This window comes from Myotis yumanensis, unplaced genomic scaffold (genome assembly GCF_028538775.1).
Source record: "Myotis yumanensis isolate MYYU_CA2020_CCGP unplaced genomic scaffold, mMyoYum1.0.hap1 SCAF_391, whole genome shotgun sequence".
Lineage (NCBI taxonomy): Eukaryota > Metazoa > Chordata > Mammalia > Chiroptera > Vespertilionidae > Myotis > Myotis yumanensis.
The window spans coordinates 1-18835 of record NW_027224142.1 but is presented as its reverse complement, the minus strand read 5'-3'; the positions used below and the strand labels follow the sequence as shown (position 1 = coordinate 18835).

Genomic DNA, 18835 nt, shown 5'->3' with positions numbered 1-18835 from the left:
ACCTTCATACCTTGTAAACAGCCACCTTAGACAAGGTTTGAAGGTATAAGGTTCTCCCCAGTGGTAACAATGATACTTTCACATGTCCATTATTAGGAAACATTTTCATCATTCTTAGGAACTATAAAGAGCCCTAGCTGGTTTGGCTCAGTGTATAGAGCACTGGCCTGCAGACTGAAGGGTCAATTCTGGTCAAGGGGACATGCCCAGGTTGCAGGCTCAATCCCCAGTAGGGGGCTGCAGGAGGCAGCTGATCCACGATTCTCTCTCATCATTGATGTGCGTTTTTTAAAAATTTTTTTTTTAAATATTTTTTTTCATTTAGAGTTGAAGTACAGTATAGTTTCAGGTGCACAACCCAGTGATTAGACATTTATATAACTTACAAAGTGATCATCCCAATAAATCTAGTACCATCTAACATCATACATAGTTATTCTATCTCTCCCTCTCTCTTCCTCTCTGAAATCAATAAAAAAATATATTTTAAAAATAAAATAAAATATTAAAATAATAACGATAATAAATGCCTGAGGCTAAGACCAACAGTAGTTAGCATATTAATGCAATATTCAGCAGGGCTGAGAATCAGCATAATATTGCCCTGCTGTTGGCAAATGGCTCAAGGCAATCCCCTAACATGATAATCCTTTCACTCTTTACCAAACTTTACCTTTGATATGCCTGTATGCATTCCTAAAGGGCAAATGTGTATCAAAGTGAATAAAAGCAGACATGACCCAGAAGTCTGGGAGTTTCTCCACTAGAGGGAAGTTTCTACCTGGCCCCCCATGCCTTCTAAATTCATATTTCTTGTCCAGTGTTTTCATTTGTGTTCAGCCTCTTCTTCAGATCCTGAACACTTGCTGCAAATGGATGTGGCAATAATAATACATACCTCATAGGGTTGTTGTGAGGATGAAATAAACTACTATGTGGGAAATGCCTAGAACCATGCCTGACATATATAAGGTTTGTATAAGTACAAAGAACAATATTAGTATACTTATCATTATTAGTAGTATCACCAAGGAATCACCATGAACTTGAACTTTTGCTATGGAAAGGTTTCTACTGGCCCTGATAGAAAAAGAAAGTTCCAGTCTCCTCTGCAGGCCTGTCTGGCGAAGGACTACTTAGACTATACTCTGAAGACTAAGACCCTGGGTTCTCTGCTTCCTCCATCCTTTGTTCTACCATTCAGTGAGAAAATTAAATATAAACTTTCCAGGAATTGGAGACTTCCATTTTTTTTATAATATATTTTATTGATTTTTTACAGAGAGGAAAGGAGAGGGAATAGAGAGTTAGAAACATTGATGAGAGAGAAACATTGATCAGCTGCCTCCTGCACACCCCCTCCTGGGGATGTGCCTGCAATCAAGGTACATGCCCTTGACCGGAATCGAACCTGGGACCCTTCAGTCCGCAGGCTGATGCTCTATCCACTGAGCCACACCGGTTAGGGCTGGAGACTTCCATTTTTTTGTCTCAAACAGCTCTTCTAAAATAAAGTAAAGCTTAGAAAATTATATTCTTTTTTTTTTGCATCTCGGAGTCTATCTTTAGTCTAATTTTGCACATTATCTTTTTTAAATATATTTTTATTAATTTCAGAAAGGAAGGGAGAGGGAGAGAGAGCTAGAAGCATCCGTGATGAGAGAGAATCATGGATTGGCTGCCTCCTGCACGCCCCCTACTGGGGATCAATCCAGCAACCAGGGCATGTGCCCTTTTTCAGAATTGAACCCTGGACACCTCAGTGTGCAGGCCGACACTCTATCCATTGAGCCAAACCAGCTAGGGCAAAAATTATATTCTTTATTCCATATTTGTTCTAGTCACACTGGCCTAATGGTTGCCCCTCTGTGTCCTGGCATCCTCTGCTCGGTGCTCAACACATGCCTATCATGATTATATATGATCATTAGGCCCACAATGGTCTAAGGGTTGCTAGGACCATAATGATTATTTTTGCTCTGTTCTTTTCCCCTCTTTAAGTGTTATTCTCAAAGGCCTCCCCCCAGGCTCAAATTTTCCAGAAGGAGACCATAAGATCCAGTATACCGTTTATGACCGAGCGGAGAACAAGGGCACTTGCAAATTTCGAGTTAAAGTAAAAGGTAAGACTATTGCTTATTGGCTTTCCATTCTCTTTACAAGAGCAAAGGGAACCCTCTGTGAGCACCCACTATTATATGGATATTTCCCAGCTTGGATTCACTTTTTTTTCTTTTTAAAAAATAATTCTTTATTGTTGAAAATATTACATATGTCTCCTTTTGTTCCCCATTGACCCCCTCCAGCCCACCCCTTCCTCCTGCCCCAGGCCCTCACCACTCCATTGTCTGTGTGCATGGGCCATGCTGTATATGCATACAAGATCTTTGGTTGATTACCTCCCACCCACCCACCCACCTTCCCCTGCCTTCCCTCTGAGATTCCGTGCTCTGTTCCATGCTTCCATGTCTCTGGGTCCACTCCATTCATCCGTGTATTTTGTTGCTTACATTGGGATTCACTTCTTAATGCCTGAATTTCACAATATAAACCTGGATAAGTTTCAGGGCCACTTACTTTGAAGCATGGTAATGATCCTTCCTTAAGGAAAACTGCTGTTTGAAACTGCTGTTTTAGAATTCTCTGCTGTTTTGAAATTCTCTGTTATTTTTAGACTGTAAAATAACTTTGTTTTTTAGCTTAAATAAATAGAAGAGATAAACTTAATTGTCTAACCTTGCAAGCAAGCCATCTAACATAAGGGACTGATACGATGATACTGATGCCAGGTGTCTATATAGATATGTACCCAAGGTTACTGGTGTCTGTATAGATATGATATGATATGATATGATACTCAAGGTTACAAAGTTGTCTGTATAGATATGACAGGTGTTTGCTAGATATGATATGTACTCAAGGTTACAAGCTGTCTGCAAAAAGAGAATGCTTACTCCTTTGGGTGTTCAGAATTTGACAGAGATAATCTGCTCTGAACCTGCTCGCAATAAAGATGACTCCTAACTAATTGGCTGATTAAGGTGTCTTGTCCAGCTCACTGATCTGCAATACAACTTAAGGAGTCTGAGAGAGCCATAAGCTACTCTCACATGAGCCCACCTCTGGCTATCCTAGAAACATATTATTTGATAACCTTTCCATCCCTGGGCTTGGGTGACCAGCTACCGCCTTCAAGTTCTTCTAGAAGGGAGGTAAGAAGCTCTCTAGATTGAGCCACTGGACCATGTTCTTGGTATCCTTAAAACCTTGGGTCTACCTGGAAAAAATTATTTTTCAAATTTATTTTATGCCTCATGGTTTGAGCAGCTAATTACTAACCACATTTTTTAATTGGAAAAATATTTATTTAATATTTATTTTTTATTGATTTCAGAGAGGAAGGGAGAGGGACAGAGAGAGAAACATCCATGATGAGAGAGAATCATGGATCAGCTGCCTCCTGCACGTCCCCCCACTGGGGATCAAGCCTGCAACCTGGGCATATGCTCTTGACAAGAATCGAACCCGGGACCCTTCAGTCCATAGGCTAATGCTCTATCCACTGAGCCAAACTGGCTAGGGCTAATTACAAACCATCTTTACTCTGTAGTCTTCTGTTTTCAACCTCTTCATATAAAACACGGGGCTAAACTAGTTGATCTCAATGGTCTTGCTGGCATGAACAATAACCATTCCAAGGCCCACCCCCTGGCCAGATAGCCATGCCTGCCCCCTCACTCATTTCACATGATGATGTAGAAGCCTGATGACAAAGCTGGGGCATCTGAGATTTCACTTCCCCTAGTTACTCTGTGGAGGGGAGCTTAGCATTGATACCTACTTGGGCTTGTGTTCCTACAGTCAAACGCTGTGGAAAACTCAACGCCCCCGAGAATGGTTACATGAAGTGCTCCAGCGACGGGGATAATTATGGAGCCACCTGCGAGTTCTCCTGCATCGGCGGCTATGAGCTTCAGGGTAGCCCTGCCCGAGTATGTCAGTCTAACCTGGCTTGGTCTGGCACAGAGCCCACATGTGCAGGTACGTGTGCAGCCCTCTCTGTCCCCAGCAGCAGAACCTGAAAACCCCTTGCTTCTGGATTCAAGTACAGGGAGGAAGGATTTCATTCTACATGCTTGGAAAGGTTAAATGCCATCCCTCTTTTTTTAAAATATATTTTTATTGATTTCAGAGAGGAAGGGAGAGGAGAGAGAGCGAGAGGAGAGAGAGAGAGAGAGAGAGAGAGAAACATTAATGATGAGAGAGAATCATGGATTGGCTGCCTCCTGCATGACTCCCCTACCAGGAATGGAGGTGGATGTTCAACCACTGAGCCACACCAGCGCCAGATGGGCAAATGCATTTTATTTATAAAGCATGCGTTACTTTTCATGTTTTCACTGCTATATCTGAGGTAGGTGGGGAAGATATAAATAAACCAGGTTACAGCCCTGGCAGGTTTGGCTCAGTGGATAGAGCGTCAATCTGTGGACCGAAGGGTTCCGGATTTGATTCTGGTCAAGGGCACTTACCTCAGTTTCAGGCTCCTTCCCTGGCCCAGGCCCTAGTTGGAGTGCATGCAGAAGGCAACCAATCAATGTGTTTCTCTCACATTGATGTTTCTCTCTGTCTTTCCCTCTCTCTTCCACTCTCTGTGAAAATCAATGGGAAAATATCTTTGGGTGAGGATTAAAAAGGAAAGAAGAAAGAAAGAAGAAAGAAAGAAAGAAAGAAAGAAAGAAAGAAAGAAAGAAAGAAAGAAAGAAGAAAGAAAAAGAAGAAAGAAAGAAAGAAAGAAAGAAAGAAAGAAAGAAAGAAAGAAAGAAAGAAAGAAAAGAGAGAGAGAGAGCGCGGAAGGAAGGAAGGAAGGAAGGAAGGAAGGAAGGAAGGAAGGAAGGAAGGAAGGAAGGAAGGAAGGAAGGAAAAGAAAGAAAGAAAGAAAGAAAGAAAGAAAGAAGAAAGAAAGAAAAAGAAAGAAAGAAAAAGAAAGAAAGAAAGAAAGAAAGAAAGAAGAAAAGAAAGAAAGAAAAAGAGAAAAAGAACTTACCTCTTTCCTTTCCCATTTCATGTCCTGAAGTGGAGAGAATAATGACTCTCTCCCACCCCTTTTCCCCATGTCCACAGATAATCCCCAGAACCTGTGAATAGGTTCCCTGACATAGCCAAAGGGTTGTTGCATGTGTCTTTATGTTAGTTAAGGATTTTGAGGTGGGCCGAGTATACTGAATTCTCCAGGGTGGCCCAACGTCATCACTAGGGTTTTTAGAAGAAGGAGGCAGAACTGCTGTCAGAGCCAGAGAACATGATGGTGGACACAGCCCGGCTGGTGTGGCTCAGAGGTTGAGTGTCAACCTATGAACCAGGAGGTCACGGTTCGATTCCCAGTCAGGGCATATGCCCGGGTTGTGGGCTCGATCCCCAGTGGGGGGCGGGGAGGGTGCAGGAGGCAGCTGATCCATGATTCTCTTTCATCATGGATGTTTCTATCTCTCCCTATCCCTTCCTCTCTGAAATCAATACAAATATATATTTAAAAAATCTGGGGGTTGTTCTGCCAACACCTTGACTCCAGGCCAGGGAAACCCATTTCACACTTCTGATGGTCAGGACTGTGTGAGAATAGATTGGTGTGTGTTAAGCCACTGAGTTCCTAGTGATTTGTCATAGCAGTAAAAGGAAACTAATATAGCTTAGAGCTCAACCAAGGCCCCAAAGGGGAAAGAATATTACACTTGTAATCTTCTTCAAATATCCATGTTTTTGTTGCCCTGCATCTTACAGTTCTACTAGGACTAATATTTACAAGATTCAAAACAATGTTCTATTCGTGGGCCATTTGTGTAACACAACACCAATGAATAGATTTTCACAAGGATTTAATATACACATGGAATATAAATTGTTAGAGGAACTCACCAGTTAAATAAAATTGAATAATAAGGAGTTTGGAATAATAAGGTGTTTCCAAAAAAATTTTTTAAGTCATAAATAATGACCAAAACACCAACTTTCATTATATTTTAGATCTTACTGTCCAAGTTCTAAGTGTTTGAAATAATTTTTAGTGTTTCCAAACTTCCTTGTGCTGTGGCAGCAATTCTTCAAATGGCCCAGGAGAACGATCAGTCAGCACTCAGAGGAATCAGGAAAGAAAACCTTTATTATGCAGCGTTGCTAGTCCAGGGGATTCTGATCCAAAGCCTGAACTGCCTATAGGGGAAGGTTTTGAGTATATATATATATTAGTAGACCAGTGCACGAAATTCATGCACATTAAAAGGGAATTAATTAGCAGAAATATTTTAATATTGCTATTTGCCCTTTCTCTATAATAAAAGTGTGAGAGATGAAAGGAAATTAGTAAAATGTATATGAAAATAATATATAAATTTATTAATAAATAAACAGTAACAAAAGGATATAACAGCAACAGAGGCATGATATAAAAAAGACAAAAACATGATATGAAAACAACAAAAACATGATATAAAAACAACAGTGATGCAAACAATGACCGATAAAGTGATTCAACTTATTCTCATATCTCCCTGTACACCACATTAAGAGGAAAAACACTTTCAGAGTGCTTGACTAATTTCCCTTGTGATGAAGTATTTAGAACTTTAACTGTAATGTCACATGCTCTTCAAACTTGAGAGAAAGCAACATATAATTAAGCATGTGAGAAAACGAGTTAAGGTAGGAATATTCCTACCCTGTCTAGAGTTTGTCCTTGTGATTTATTAATAATCATCGCAAATGCTGGCATCACGGGAAACCATCGTCAAATTCATTTAAATGGGAGGCCAGTGTCAGACGAGGACAAATCAATTCTTGGAATCAGAACAATCTCTCCCTCTGCAGATCCTGTTAATACTTCAGCTTCGATAATGTTAGGTCATAATCTTTTGATAATAAATCTGGTACTATTACAAAGACCCCATGTACTATTAAGATTTCTCAATAGCATGATGATTGCACCACTTTCAATTTTAATTTATGACACAGCATTCCCAAAGGAGTAATACTATTAAGAAATTCGATGGGGAAATTTTCCTTTTCAGCATCATCTGTGGAATCAATGGAATCATCACTCGAATATGTGTGAAAATCTCCATCGAGTACATCCAAATTTTCTTCATTTAATTTTTGAACATGCTCATTTTTTGGACAAAGAATTGCATGTTTAGATATATATTTTTAATATATTTTATTGATTTTTTACAGAGAAGAAGGGAGAGAGATAGAGAGTTAGAAACATCGATGAGAGAGAAACATCGATCAGCTGCCTCCTGCACATCTCCTACTGGGAATGTGCTCGCAACCCAGGTACATGCCCTTGACCGGAATCGAACCTGGGACCTTTCAGTCCGCAGGCCGATGCTCTATCCACTGAGCCAAACCGGTTTTGGCATAGATATATTTTTAATATTATCTATAGATATACTATTTCCAAAGGTAGCTTCAATAATAGATCCATTACAAATCATTTCATAGGGGATTTCAATAATATCCATTCCTAAATGAAAACTGCTATCAAGTTTGCCATCTCCAAGTTTTACTAACTATTCACTATAAGCAGAGTCCTCTGATCTCATATTTGTTTTAAGAGATAACTTTCTGAAACATCCCCAAACATTACAGTACTTTAAACTCATTTGGACTATGGCCGATCCCATAGCATGTGGTACAATACTGAGACATTGTAGAAAATCCCCTCCAAGAAGGAGAACTTTCCCACCAAATACAACATTCAAATTCATAATTTCTCTTAGTAATCTGTCTATAGCATTTATAGCATGATTGGATGCCATGATGCATTCATTAATAATGAGTAGTTGGGCCTTTTTAATAGTTTTAGCAACTTCACTGTTTATATCAAGTCTAGAAATTGAAGTTTCATTTAATGGAATTGGTCATTTATATTGGGAATGAAAGGTTCTTCCACTGAGAAGTAAATTTGCAGCAATTCCTGTAAACCAGTGGTTCTCAACCTTCTGGCCCTTTAAATATAGTTCCTCATGTTGTGACCCAACCACAAAATTATTTTCATTGCTACTTCATAACTGTAATGTTGCTACTGTTATGAATCGTAATGTAAATATCTGATATGCAGGATGGTCTTAGGCGACCCCTGTGAAAGGGTTGTTCGACCACCAAAAGGGTCACGACCACAGGTTGAGAACCACTGCTGTAGACGCTGTGGGTAAAACAGTACCACCACAACCTCTAATACAATGTATTAAAACTTTATTGTGGGCAGCCACTACAGTGTTTTGGACAAGTTCAAGCCTTGGAGTGATGAGAGGGCACAGTCCTTTCATTCCCAGCACAATGATAGCCAACAGCTATAGTTGTAAGCTTGAACTTATGGTCCAAACACATGGCCCCACATGCCTGAGTGATGTAGGCTTGATAGAGTTCAGATGCATGTAGTTGAGTAGGATTGAAACCCAGGAGAATGTTGTAAACATTTTGGTCACGCCCTTACTTTGCCTCATGGCATCTGCTATAAAATAAAGGCATGGCTGTGGGCATGGTCACTGTCTCTCAGAGAAGCAGTGTCCCACCGAGACCTGGCTTTTATTCTCTTGTCTGTCTTTTCTAAGCCTTTCAGTTGTCCTCACTCAGGTTCACCCTTGGCCGTGCTGATGCGGCACACTTGATAAAGATATGCCTCCACGCTCTGAGGGTGGGTTCCTGCCTCAAACCTCGCCCTTACTGGAAACAGCTCTGGGAAACAGCTTGGGGGAGGGTGCAGCTGTTTCCAAGACAACCCCTGCAGGACTGACTTCCTTCCGGTTGGTCATGCCTCAGGTCGTGATGTTGCACGCAGGGTTTTTATATATGTATATATATATTTTTGCAGCAGGCCCCTCGGGGTTGGTTTGTAGTCAGTTAGAATGGGGCTTGTAAGAGTACTGTTTAACTAGATACTGAACTAGGCTGTAAGCCCCCAAAGTTGCCTCCCTATTTTCTTTCTCACTTGAAATACATTTTCTTCATGGCAGAAAGTAACTCTCATGTACTTTTTGGTAAATTATAACCAGAAATAATTCTAGTTCACTTGTAAGTCTTGATAAAACAATCTATCTAAATAAGGTAAGTAAACTTTATACAAAACTCAAAAAAAGAGGAAACTAATATACTTCCCTACTCTTGAGAGTGGCTTCTTGAGACCACCCAGTGAATAACTGCTTGCAACTGAATCTTTATCTCAGGGCCCATCTCTTACACATATGGTTCTGTGTGTCATCATAGGCTAGGTGGAGCCAGAACGAATAGACCATTTTTTTCTCTCTTTTTTTTTTAAGTTGTGACAGGCTCGAGGACACTAAGATTCTCTGAAAAGGAAGTCAAGACTTGGGGTGGTGAACACACAATACAACATATAGAAGATGTAGTATAGAATTGTACACCTGAAACCTATGTCATTCTATTAACCAATGTCACCCCAGTAAATTCAATAAAAATGTTTTTTAAAAAAGGAAATCAAGTTGTTTCTCCTGCTTTTTATTTAGGCAGGAGTCTAAATTTAATGAGGTGAAAGCTACTGGGTCTCACCTCTGGATGAGCAATCTGGGGAGTCCTATAAAATTTATTCATTTATTATTTTTAAAATAATTCCTTACTGTTGAAAGTATTACATATGTCCTCCTTTTCCCCCATTGACCCTCTCCAGCCTCCCTCCTTCCCCCCGCAGGCCCTCACCACCCCATTGTCTGTGACTATGGGCCATGAATATATGCATACAAGAATAAGTAGACCATGTCCCACTGATCTGGCCTTTTCTAATCACAGCTATGAATATCAATGTGGGCGTCAGAACAGCTGCAGCACTTCTGGATCAGTTTTATGAGAAAAGGAGAATCCTCATTGTGTCTACACCCACAGCCCGAAACCTGCTCTACAGGCTGCAGCTGGGAATGCTACAGGTGAGTTCCTGGGGCAAAGACAAGGAAGGGACCTCTAATAGGAAGGAAGGACCCAGTTATTTACTTAAAAATAGAGGCCAGCAAGATATTTAACTCTAACAGGAAGAGAAGGAAAGGAAAGAGCAAGAATTTTTTAAAAAAATGTGCCCTAGCTTTATCTTATCTAATAAAGAGGTAATATGCAAATTAACTATCACTCCAACACACAAGATGGCCGCCCCCATGTGGACACAAGATGACCACCACAAGATGGCTGGCAGGGGAGGGCAGTTGGGGGGGGGGGGGGAACCAGGCCTGCAGCGGAGGGCAGTTGGGGGCAACCAGGCCAACAAGAGAGGGGAGTTGGGGGGTGCAGGCCAACAGGAGAGGGGATTTGGGGGGGGTGCAGGCCTGCAGGGGAGAACAGTTAGGGCTGACCAGGCTGGCAGGGGAGGGCAGTTAAGGGCAATCAGGCCAGCAGGGGAGCAGTTAGGCATTGATCAGGCTGGCAGGGGAGTGGTTAGGGGGTGATTAGGCTGGCAGACAGGCAAGCAGTTGGGAGCCAGCAGTCCTGGATTGTTAGAGGGATGTCTGACTGCCTGTTTAGGCCTGATTTCAGTTGGACATCCCTCGAGGGGTCCAAGAATGGAAAGGTACAGGCTGGGCTGAGGGACACATTCCCCCCCCCAAGTGCACGAATTTTGTGCACTGGGCCTCTAGTTGAGATATAATTGACATTGTGTAAGTTTAAAGTGTACAATGTCTTGATTTGATACATTTGTATATTACAAAATGATTTACCACCACATGTTAGCTAACATCTTCATCACGTCACATAACTGCCATTTTTTTTTGTGATGGTAAGAATATTTAAGACCTACTCTCTTAGCAACTTTGAAATACATTGAACAGTTCTATTAATTAAAATGACCATGCTTTACATTAGATCCCCATAAGTTATTCATTTTAAAACTGGAAGTTTGTGACCAACATCTCCCCATTTCCCCTATACCCGTGCCCCTGGTACCCACCATTCCAGTCTATGTTTCTATGAATTTGACTTTTATAGGTTCCATATATAAATGAGATCATATAGTATAAAAAAAGTAAAGGCCAGTTTCAATGCTTAATCCGTTTACCTTGAGCTTCAGGCACTGGTACATTAGAGTTATCACTATTCCTTTCTGGTTCTGGAACATCACCTGATTAACATGGACTCCTTCCCAGCACAAACCCGATCATAATATGCAAATTGTCCCCTCAAGAGTTCAACCGTGAGTTTGATCGCTCGCTATGACGTGTGTGGGCCACCAGGGGGCAGTGTGGAACATGGCGGGTGACCAGTGGTGGAGCAAGGGAAGGAGGAGGCGGGGAGGTGGGGAACTTGATCGGCCCTGATCACTGGCTAGGCCTAGGAACCCTACCCATGCACGAATTTTGTGCACTGGGCCTCTAGTAAAAAAAAATATTTAAATCTTTTTCTCAGGTTCCTTAAATAGGAACCCAATTCATGCTGTCTTTAGCTCCAATCCTGACACCTTACCTCCATCCTCATATTCCCTTGTCCCAATTATGGGACTTGCTGTTCAGGTAACACAAGCTCACACCACTGCAGTATGTGAGAAATTGGCCTTCCAGTCTATATTCCATGATCATATGTTTCCTGACCTCTTCCGTTATATAGAAAAACTAGAGGCCTGTTGCACGAAGAGATTTGTGCAATAGGCCTTCCTTTCCCCTGGCTGCTGGCACCGGTTTTACTCTGGCAACTGGCACCTAGACCTTTGCTCTGGCCGGGCTCCAGCCGGAGCCGGCTCCATGAGGCTTTTGCTGCTCCACTGGCCCCGGGGCCATGAGGCTTTTGCTGCTCCGCCGGCCCCTGGGGCTGTGAGGCTTTCACTGCTCAGGCCCCCCAGCCGTCAGTCTTCGCTCCACCGCTTGGAGCCTACGTATGCAAATTAACCGCCATCTTTGTTAGGTTAATTTGCATACTCTCCTGATTGGCTGGTTAGCATAGCAAACATATGGTCAATTTAAATGTTTGTCTATTATTAGGTAAGATGATTAAGCCAAAACAACTTCCTTTTCCTCTATGTGGGAAAACTATGACTTTTGTAGGTAAAACTTTATTGGGACACAGCCACACACATTCATCTGCGCATTGTCTGTTGCTGTCTGTGCACCACTGTGGCACAATGGGTTAGGACAGAAGCCATCTGGCTCTGCAGAACCTAATATATTGGCTCCCTGGACCTTTGTGGGAAAGGTCTGCTGACCCTTGCCCTAGTCTAGTCCATTACTTTGGGGACCAGCAAAATTACCAATCAACAGGTTGGATTAAATATTTGGCATCTAGGTGTTTATGTGTGACCTCCCACCACTCAATATATTTATATTTGTTTTTTAATATACTTTTATTGGTTTCAGAGAGGAAGGGAGAGGGAGAGAGAGATAGAAATATCCATGAGGAGAAAGAATCATTGATCAGCTGCCTCCTGCATGCCCCCTACTGGGAATGGAGCCCACAACCTGGGCATGTGTCCTTGACAGGAATCAAACCCAGGACCCTTCAGTCCACAGGCTGACACTCTATCCACTGAGCCAAACCAGCTAGGGCTATATTTGTATTTAAACCAGAGCCTTCAAGGGAAGGTTTGATCAACTTACATGTTTCAGTTAGAATAATAAAAAAGTATATTTTTATCTTTCTTTAGTGTTTTTTTGTTTGTTTGTTTTACCAATTCTGTCATACAATATAGGGTTGTTTCAGTGGAATTGTCATTTAAAAAATGGTGTTCTGCATTAGCCAGTTTTGCTCAGTGAATAGTCAGCCTGTGGATTGAAGGGTCCTGGGTTTGATTCCGGTCAAGAGCACATGCCCGGATTTTGGCCTCGATCCCCAGTGGGGTGACGTGAAAGAAACAGCTGATCCATGATTCTCTCCCATCATGGATATTTCTATCTCTAGATCCTTCTCCCTTCCTCTCAGAAATCAATAAAATAAATTTTAATAGTGTTCTAATAATTCAGGAGGTTCATATTTTCCCCCCATTATGTACTTTGTGTTCCCCATGGCCATTGCTGCTACTGATGAGAGACCTCCTGGCACGGGACTGAATGGGCCATGTTCCTGTGCCTCTTGCCAAAGGCCAGCTCAGAGAACTGAAACATTTTATCCTTGTTTCCCTGGCATGCTGGGTTGTGGGGACTCAGCAAGGGGTGCATAGGGTAGACACAAGGTCAGGTAGAGGGACTCTGGAAAACATTTTCTCTCTTTGCAAAGACAAATTTAGAATCCTCTGGAGGTATTCTTGGACACTTTCTAGGAAATTTGGCTCCTGTAAAATCTTACCTCATCTGGAAAGACGGAGACTGCAATTTTGCTTAGATTTTCAAAATTCTATTGCCAAGGCCATTCTGAATGATTCCTCTAGAAGGTGTTAAGGTTTTCCAGCCACTGGTTTCACCCCAGTTTTCAATTGTTTTCAGGACAGTGTGGAGTGGGCAAATAAACTTCCAAAAACTTCTCTAGCTAATGTGGCTCAGTGGATAGAGTGTCGTCCTGCGGACTAAAGGGTCCCAGGTTCAATTCCAGTTAAGGGCACATGCCTGGTTTGTGGGCTCGATCCCCAGTAGGGGGCGTGTAGTAGGAGTCGGTCCATGATTCTCTGTCATCATTAATGTTTCTCTCTCCCTCTCCCTTCCTCTTTGAAATCAATAAAAATATATTTAAAAGAAAAATCCAGACCAATTCTGTTTCCTTTAATCTATGGTTTGACATGGAAGTCTCTTTCTTCAGCCATGCTCACACCTTCCCTACTTGTTTTTTTCTTTTCCAGCAAGCACAGTGCAGCCTGGATCTTCGACATATCACTGTGGTAGAGCTGGTAGGCGTGTTCCCGGCCCTCATTGGCAGGATAGGAGCGAAAATTATGCCTCCAGCCCTAGCTCTGCAGCTCAGGTAGGGGGATGTCCTGTTCTGAAATGTTCTCCCTACAAATGTACATTTTTCTGATCGGGTTCCCTGGTTTCTTACTATTCAGTCTTGATTCCAGGTAACCTTCATTGTGTAATTGCTTTTTTCTCTTCTTTCACCCTCCAAACAAGTGTTTTTGCTTTGTCTTTGTTCTTTTTTCCCCACTTGGTGGGAGTAGGATGGGTAGAGGAGAGCCTGCCCAAAAGATTTCTCCCTCCCCCGCCAAACCCCACCAAAAAACTGGATACTTCTCTTCTTAAAGATGTGTAAAAATTTTTATTTTATTTTAAATCCAGATGGCAGTATGTATTCTATCTCACAAACAATTTCTAAACTAAAAAAACAAAATCTGGAAAAGAGATTGAGTAAGCTCATTTTTTTCACTGGGCTCAGCTTATGCATTGCCTTCTTCTTCTTCTTCTTCTTCTTCTTCTTCTTCTTCTTCTTCTCCTTCTTCTTCTTTTCTTCTTTGTTTTTTGTTTTTGTTTATCCTCAGGCAAGGATACTTTTCCATTGCTTTTTATGGAAAGTGTAAGAGAGGGGGAAAGAGAGAGAAACATCAGTGTGAGAGAAACTCATCAATTGGTTGCTTCCCACATGAGCTCCGACTAGGGGCCCAGGATGGGGAGGAGACTAACCAAGATACATGCCCTTTACCGGAATCAAATCCAGGACCCTTTCGTCCATAGGCCCAACACCCTATCCACTGGGCCAAACTGGGTAGGGCTACATTGTTTGCTTTCTTTGGCTTTCTTCATCTAAACATGTTTGTAGTGAAATAAAAATCATATTTTCTTGCAGTTTTAATTCTAGTGAGGTAGGGTCCAAAAACAATTGGACTTTTGAAACTGTTTCAAAATTTTTTGGGAATCATTTGAGGTACAAATTATAATGAACCAAATTCAATCCCCTCTGATTGTGCTATCTTGTACTGGCTACAGAACGGACCAGAATTTCAAAGTTTAGAAATGTACTTCAATCAGCTTCACCTAGTCCAGGCTTTTTCAACCTTGTACTATTTTTTTAAAATATATTTTATTGATTTTTTATAGAGAGGAAGGGAGAAGGATAGAGAGTTAGGAACATCGATGAGAGAGAAACATCGATCAGCTGCCTCCTGCACACTCCCTACTGGGGATGTGCCTGCAACCAAGGTACATGCCCTTGACTGAAATCGAACCTGGGACCTTTCAGTCCGCAGGCCGACGCTCTATCCATTGAGCGAAACCAGTTAGGGCTCAACCTTGCACTATTGCCATTTGGCTCTGGATAGTCATTTTTGGCAGGTGTCCTGTGCATTAGAGGATGTTAAGCAGCATCCCTGGCCTATACCCCATTGTGACAACCAAAAATATGTCCAGACATAGCCAAATGTCCCCTGTTGATAACCACTGACCTAGATCTAGTGCCTATGTGGTTGTGCAAACCTAATAAGCCAAGTTGGATTGACTCCAACTTAATGCAAAATATCTGTTAGGTTTGTTGTACATGACTTGTAGCAACAATTGGTACATGGCACCATTGCAGGCCTACTGACTTCTTGCCCATTATAATCTAACGCAGTGCTATTCAACCTTCTATGGGCATGTCTGTCATCTGCGGATCTTGCTAATAATGCAGATTCTACCTAATTCAGTAGGCTTGGGTGGGGAGTGTGGGATTGTCCATTTCTTTCTTTCTTTTTTTTTTTCTTCAAAACAAAGCTAACCATTTATTAAATTATTATAATGCTTCCAGCACAGTCTTCATCATTTTACACACTCCATTTCATTTAATCCTTACAACAGACCTAGGAAAGGAGGTAGTAGTATCTGATTTCGAGATTCAGGCTTATAGGCTAAGGTGTTTAAAACCATAATTCAACCCTTCTGTCCACACCAGCAAATAATGCCCCCCATTCCCCAAAAATGGGGTGAGGGAGGAATTCCCACATACGATACTGGGGAAGGACTTGTCTCCATTTCTATGAAAATGCTTTTTAAAAAGTTATTGTTTGCATAGAGCAGATTCTTGATAAATACTATTTTGGGCCACAAAAACAACCATCAGGATTCAAACTAGGGTCTGTCAGATGCTCTTACATGTCTACTTATATTACTTTATAAACATCACTTCAGGAAATAATTTTTAAAATAATTCTTTACTTTTGAAAGTATTACATATATCCTCTTTTTCCCCCCATTGACCCCCTCCAGCCTGCCCCATCTCACTGCCCCATTGTCTGTGTCCATGGGATATGCATATATGCATACAAGGTTGTTGGTTGATTTCACCCACCCTCCCCCACCTTCCCTTTGAGATTGGGATTCTCCATTTCTAACAAGATTCCATGTCTTTTGTGGTATGAAGCTTTTCTGTGCACACAGTATGACTATAGGGCTCTGGTTGATCCACCAGAACCCTTGGGAGTCAGGTTTGACATATCCTTCTCTCTCTCTCTCTCTTTTTTTTTTGTTCAAATATATTTTTAATAGTGGCCCGGTGCACAAAATTCATGTACATTAAAAGGGAATTAATTAGAGGTGGTGGGGACTCAAGCCTCAAGTCCCAGGCCCATTGCCAGGGGCAGGGATATGAGCCTCATGTCTCTGGGCCAGCTCAGGGGGTAGGGATGTAGCCTGCTGATCAGTCGTTAGGTGACAGCGTCCTGACCAGTTTGCATATTATCTTATTACTAGAGGCCCGGTGCAAAAAAATTTATGCACTGGGGGGGGGGGGGGGGGGGGCGTCCCTCAGCCTGGCCTGTGCCCTCTCGAAGTCTGGGACCCCTCAGGAGATAGCGACCTGCTGGCTTAGGCCTGCTCCTGGGTGGCAGAGGGCAGGCCCAATCCCTAGGTGTAGCCCCTGGTCGGGCTCAGAGCAGGGCTGATTGGAGAGTTGGGGTGCTGCCCCCTGTCATGCACAGATCAAGGCGGATTGGGAGGTTGTGATGCCACCCCAGTCACACTCAGGGTAGGGCCGATTGGGGGGTTGTGGCCCCGCCCCCTGTCACACACAGAGTCGCAGGGCGATCAGGGGGTTTGGGCGTTGCCCCCTGTCACTCTGATCCCGGTGCCAGGAGGCATATTACCCTTTCACTATATAGGATAGAGGCCTGGTGCATGGGTAGGGGCTGGCTGGTTTGCCCTGAAGGGTGTCCTGGATCAGGGTGGGGGTCCCCACTGGTGTGCCTGGCCAGTCTGGGTGAGGGGCTGAGGGCTGTTTTCCTGAAGCGAGTGACTGAAGCTTCCAACCTCTCCTTGTTTTCTTTTTTTTTTTTTATTCTTGGCCAGCTTTAGCTCTGAGGCCTCGCTGCTGAAAACATTGATACAAAGTTTCGGTCCGCCTGGCTTTCAGTCCAGCTGGTTTCTGGAGTTTTGTTTATCTTCTTATTTGCAACATAGTACATAGTTGCTTAGAGTTGTAGCTCAGAGGCCGGCAAGTGAGGTGGGGAACGTTGGAGTCTGCAGCAAGCAAGCCTCATGTTCGCTTCCAGCTGCCTGGCTGCCGGCCGCCATCTTGGCTGACAGTTAATTTGCATATACTCACTGATTAGCCAATGAAAAGGGTAGCGGTCGTACGCTAATTACCATGTTTCTCTTTTATTAGTGTAGATTAGCTAGATTGATTTCAGAGAGGAAGGGAGAGGGAGAGATAGAAACATCAATGATGAGAAAGAATCATGGATTGGCTGCCTCCTGCGTGCTGCACAGTAGGGATCAAGCCTGCAACCTGGCCATGTGCACTTGACCAGAACCTGGGACCCGTCAGTCCACAGGCCAACAGTCTAATCAAACTGGCTAGGGCTTGACATATTCTTCTCTAAAAAAAAAAAGAAATTATTTTTATTGATTTCAGAGAGGAAGGGAAAGGGAGAGATAGAAACATCAATGAGGAGACAGAATCATGGATTGGCTGCCTCCTGCACGCCCTCTACTAGGGATTGATCACACAACCAGGGCACATGCCCTGACCAGGAATCAAACCTGGGACCTGTCAGTCTGAAGACCTACACTCTATCCACTGAAACTAATGGCTAGGGCTTGACATATTCTTTTCTTTTTCTGCCCTAGGCTGTTGCTGCGAATCCCGCTCTACTCCTTCAGCATGGTGCTGGTTGATAAGCATGGCATGGACAAAGAGCGTTATGTCTCCCTGGTGACCCCTGTGGCCCTCTTCAACCTGATTGACACATTCCCACTGAGGAAAGAGGAGATGGCCCTGCAAGCGGAAATGGGCCAGACGTGCAACATCTGATGTGATGCTTCCTTTCTGTGTAGTACCTCTTCTTTTTCTACATAGTGCTAATCACCCAGAAAGTCTTTAAACATATCCTTGATGTACAGATTTTTATTTGTAATTTTAAAATTCTATTTTATTATGACCTTTTTTGCATTTAAAAATTAGCACGATGCTTTCTGTACTTTGACATTTTCCAAGAAAAGATAAGACTCTATTTACTATTTCCAACTTTCTTTACTCCATGATGGGCTGGTTAATTTTAGAAAGCACAATTGTACACATGCTTTTAATATGTTATTCAGTGTGATTGGTAACTTTTCTTTCATCATTTTTTATGTAAAATTTTTACTAATAAAATATTTTGGAGCAAATTTGTTAAAACTCATTTTATTTTTCAAGTGCACCAGCCATACTTAGTGTGGTCAATGGTTTTAGGCCTGAAAGTTTGCCAGGCCACTTTGCAGCTGAATGTCCCCCTTGCTCTTCAGCAACACCCAGATTTCTAAAGAGAGGCCTCTCTAACTGGAGGGATGGAAAGGAAGAAGGCAGACAAAGAGAGCAAAGGAATGCCTTTCCTGCTGTCTGCCCCAGGATTTCAGCAACAGATCTGCTCATTGACCTCTGAGAACCCCCTTCCCACTCAAGGGTTCCCCTAACAGGCCCTGGGTAAACCCAAAGCCACAAGTGAAAACATACCTCCACCTGCTCTAGCACCCCCTGTGTC

General features: G+C 42.5%; 1 protein-coding gene across 1 annotated transcript; it reads left to right on the top strand.

Annotated features, from left to right (window-relative positions):
- Positions 1 to 2001: 2001 nt before the first annotated feature.
- SRPX (sushi repeat containing protein X-linked) lies at positions 2002 to 18461 on the top strand (the record flags this gene model as incomplete). Its single annotated transcript, XM_070403006.1, has 5 exons — positions 2002 to 2123; positions 3862 to 4041; positions 9802 to 9935; positions 13754 to 13875; positions 17943 to 18461. Coding segments are annotated over 5 exons (742 nt in total), but the record flags the coding sequence as incomplete, so codon positions are not given.
- Between the last annotated feature and the right edge of the window lie 374 nt (positions 18462 to 18835).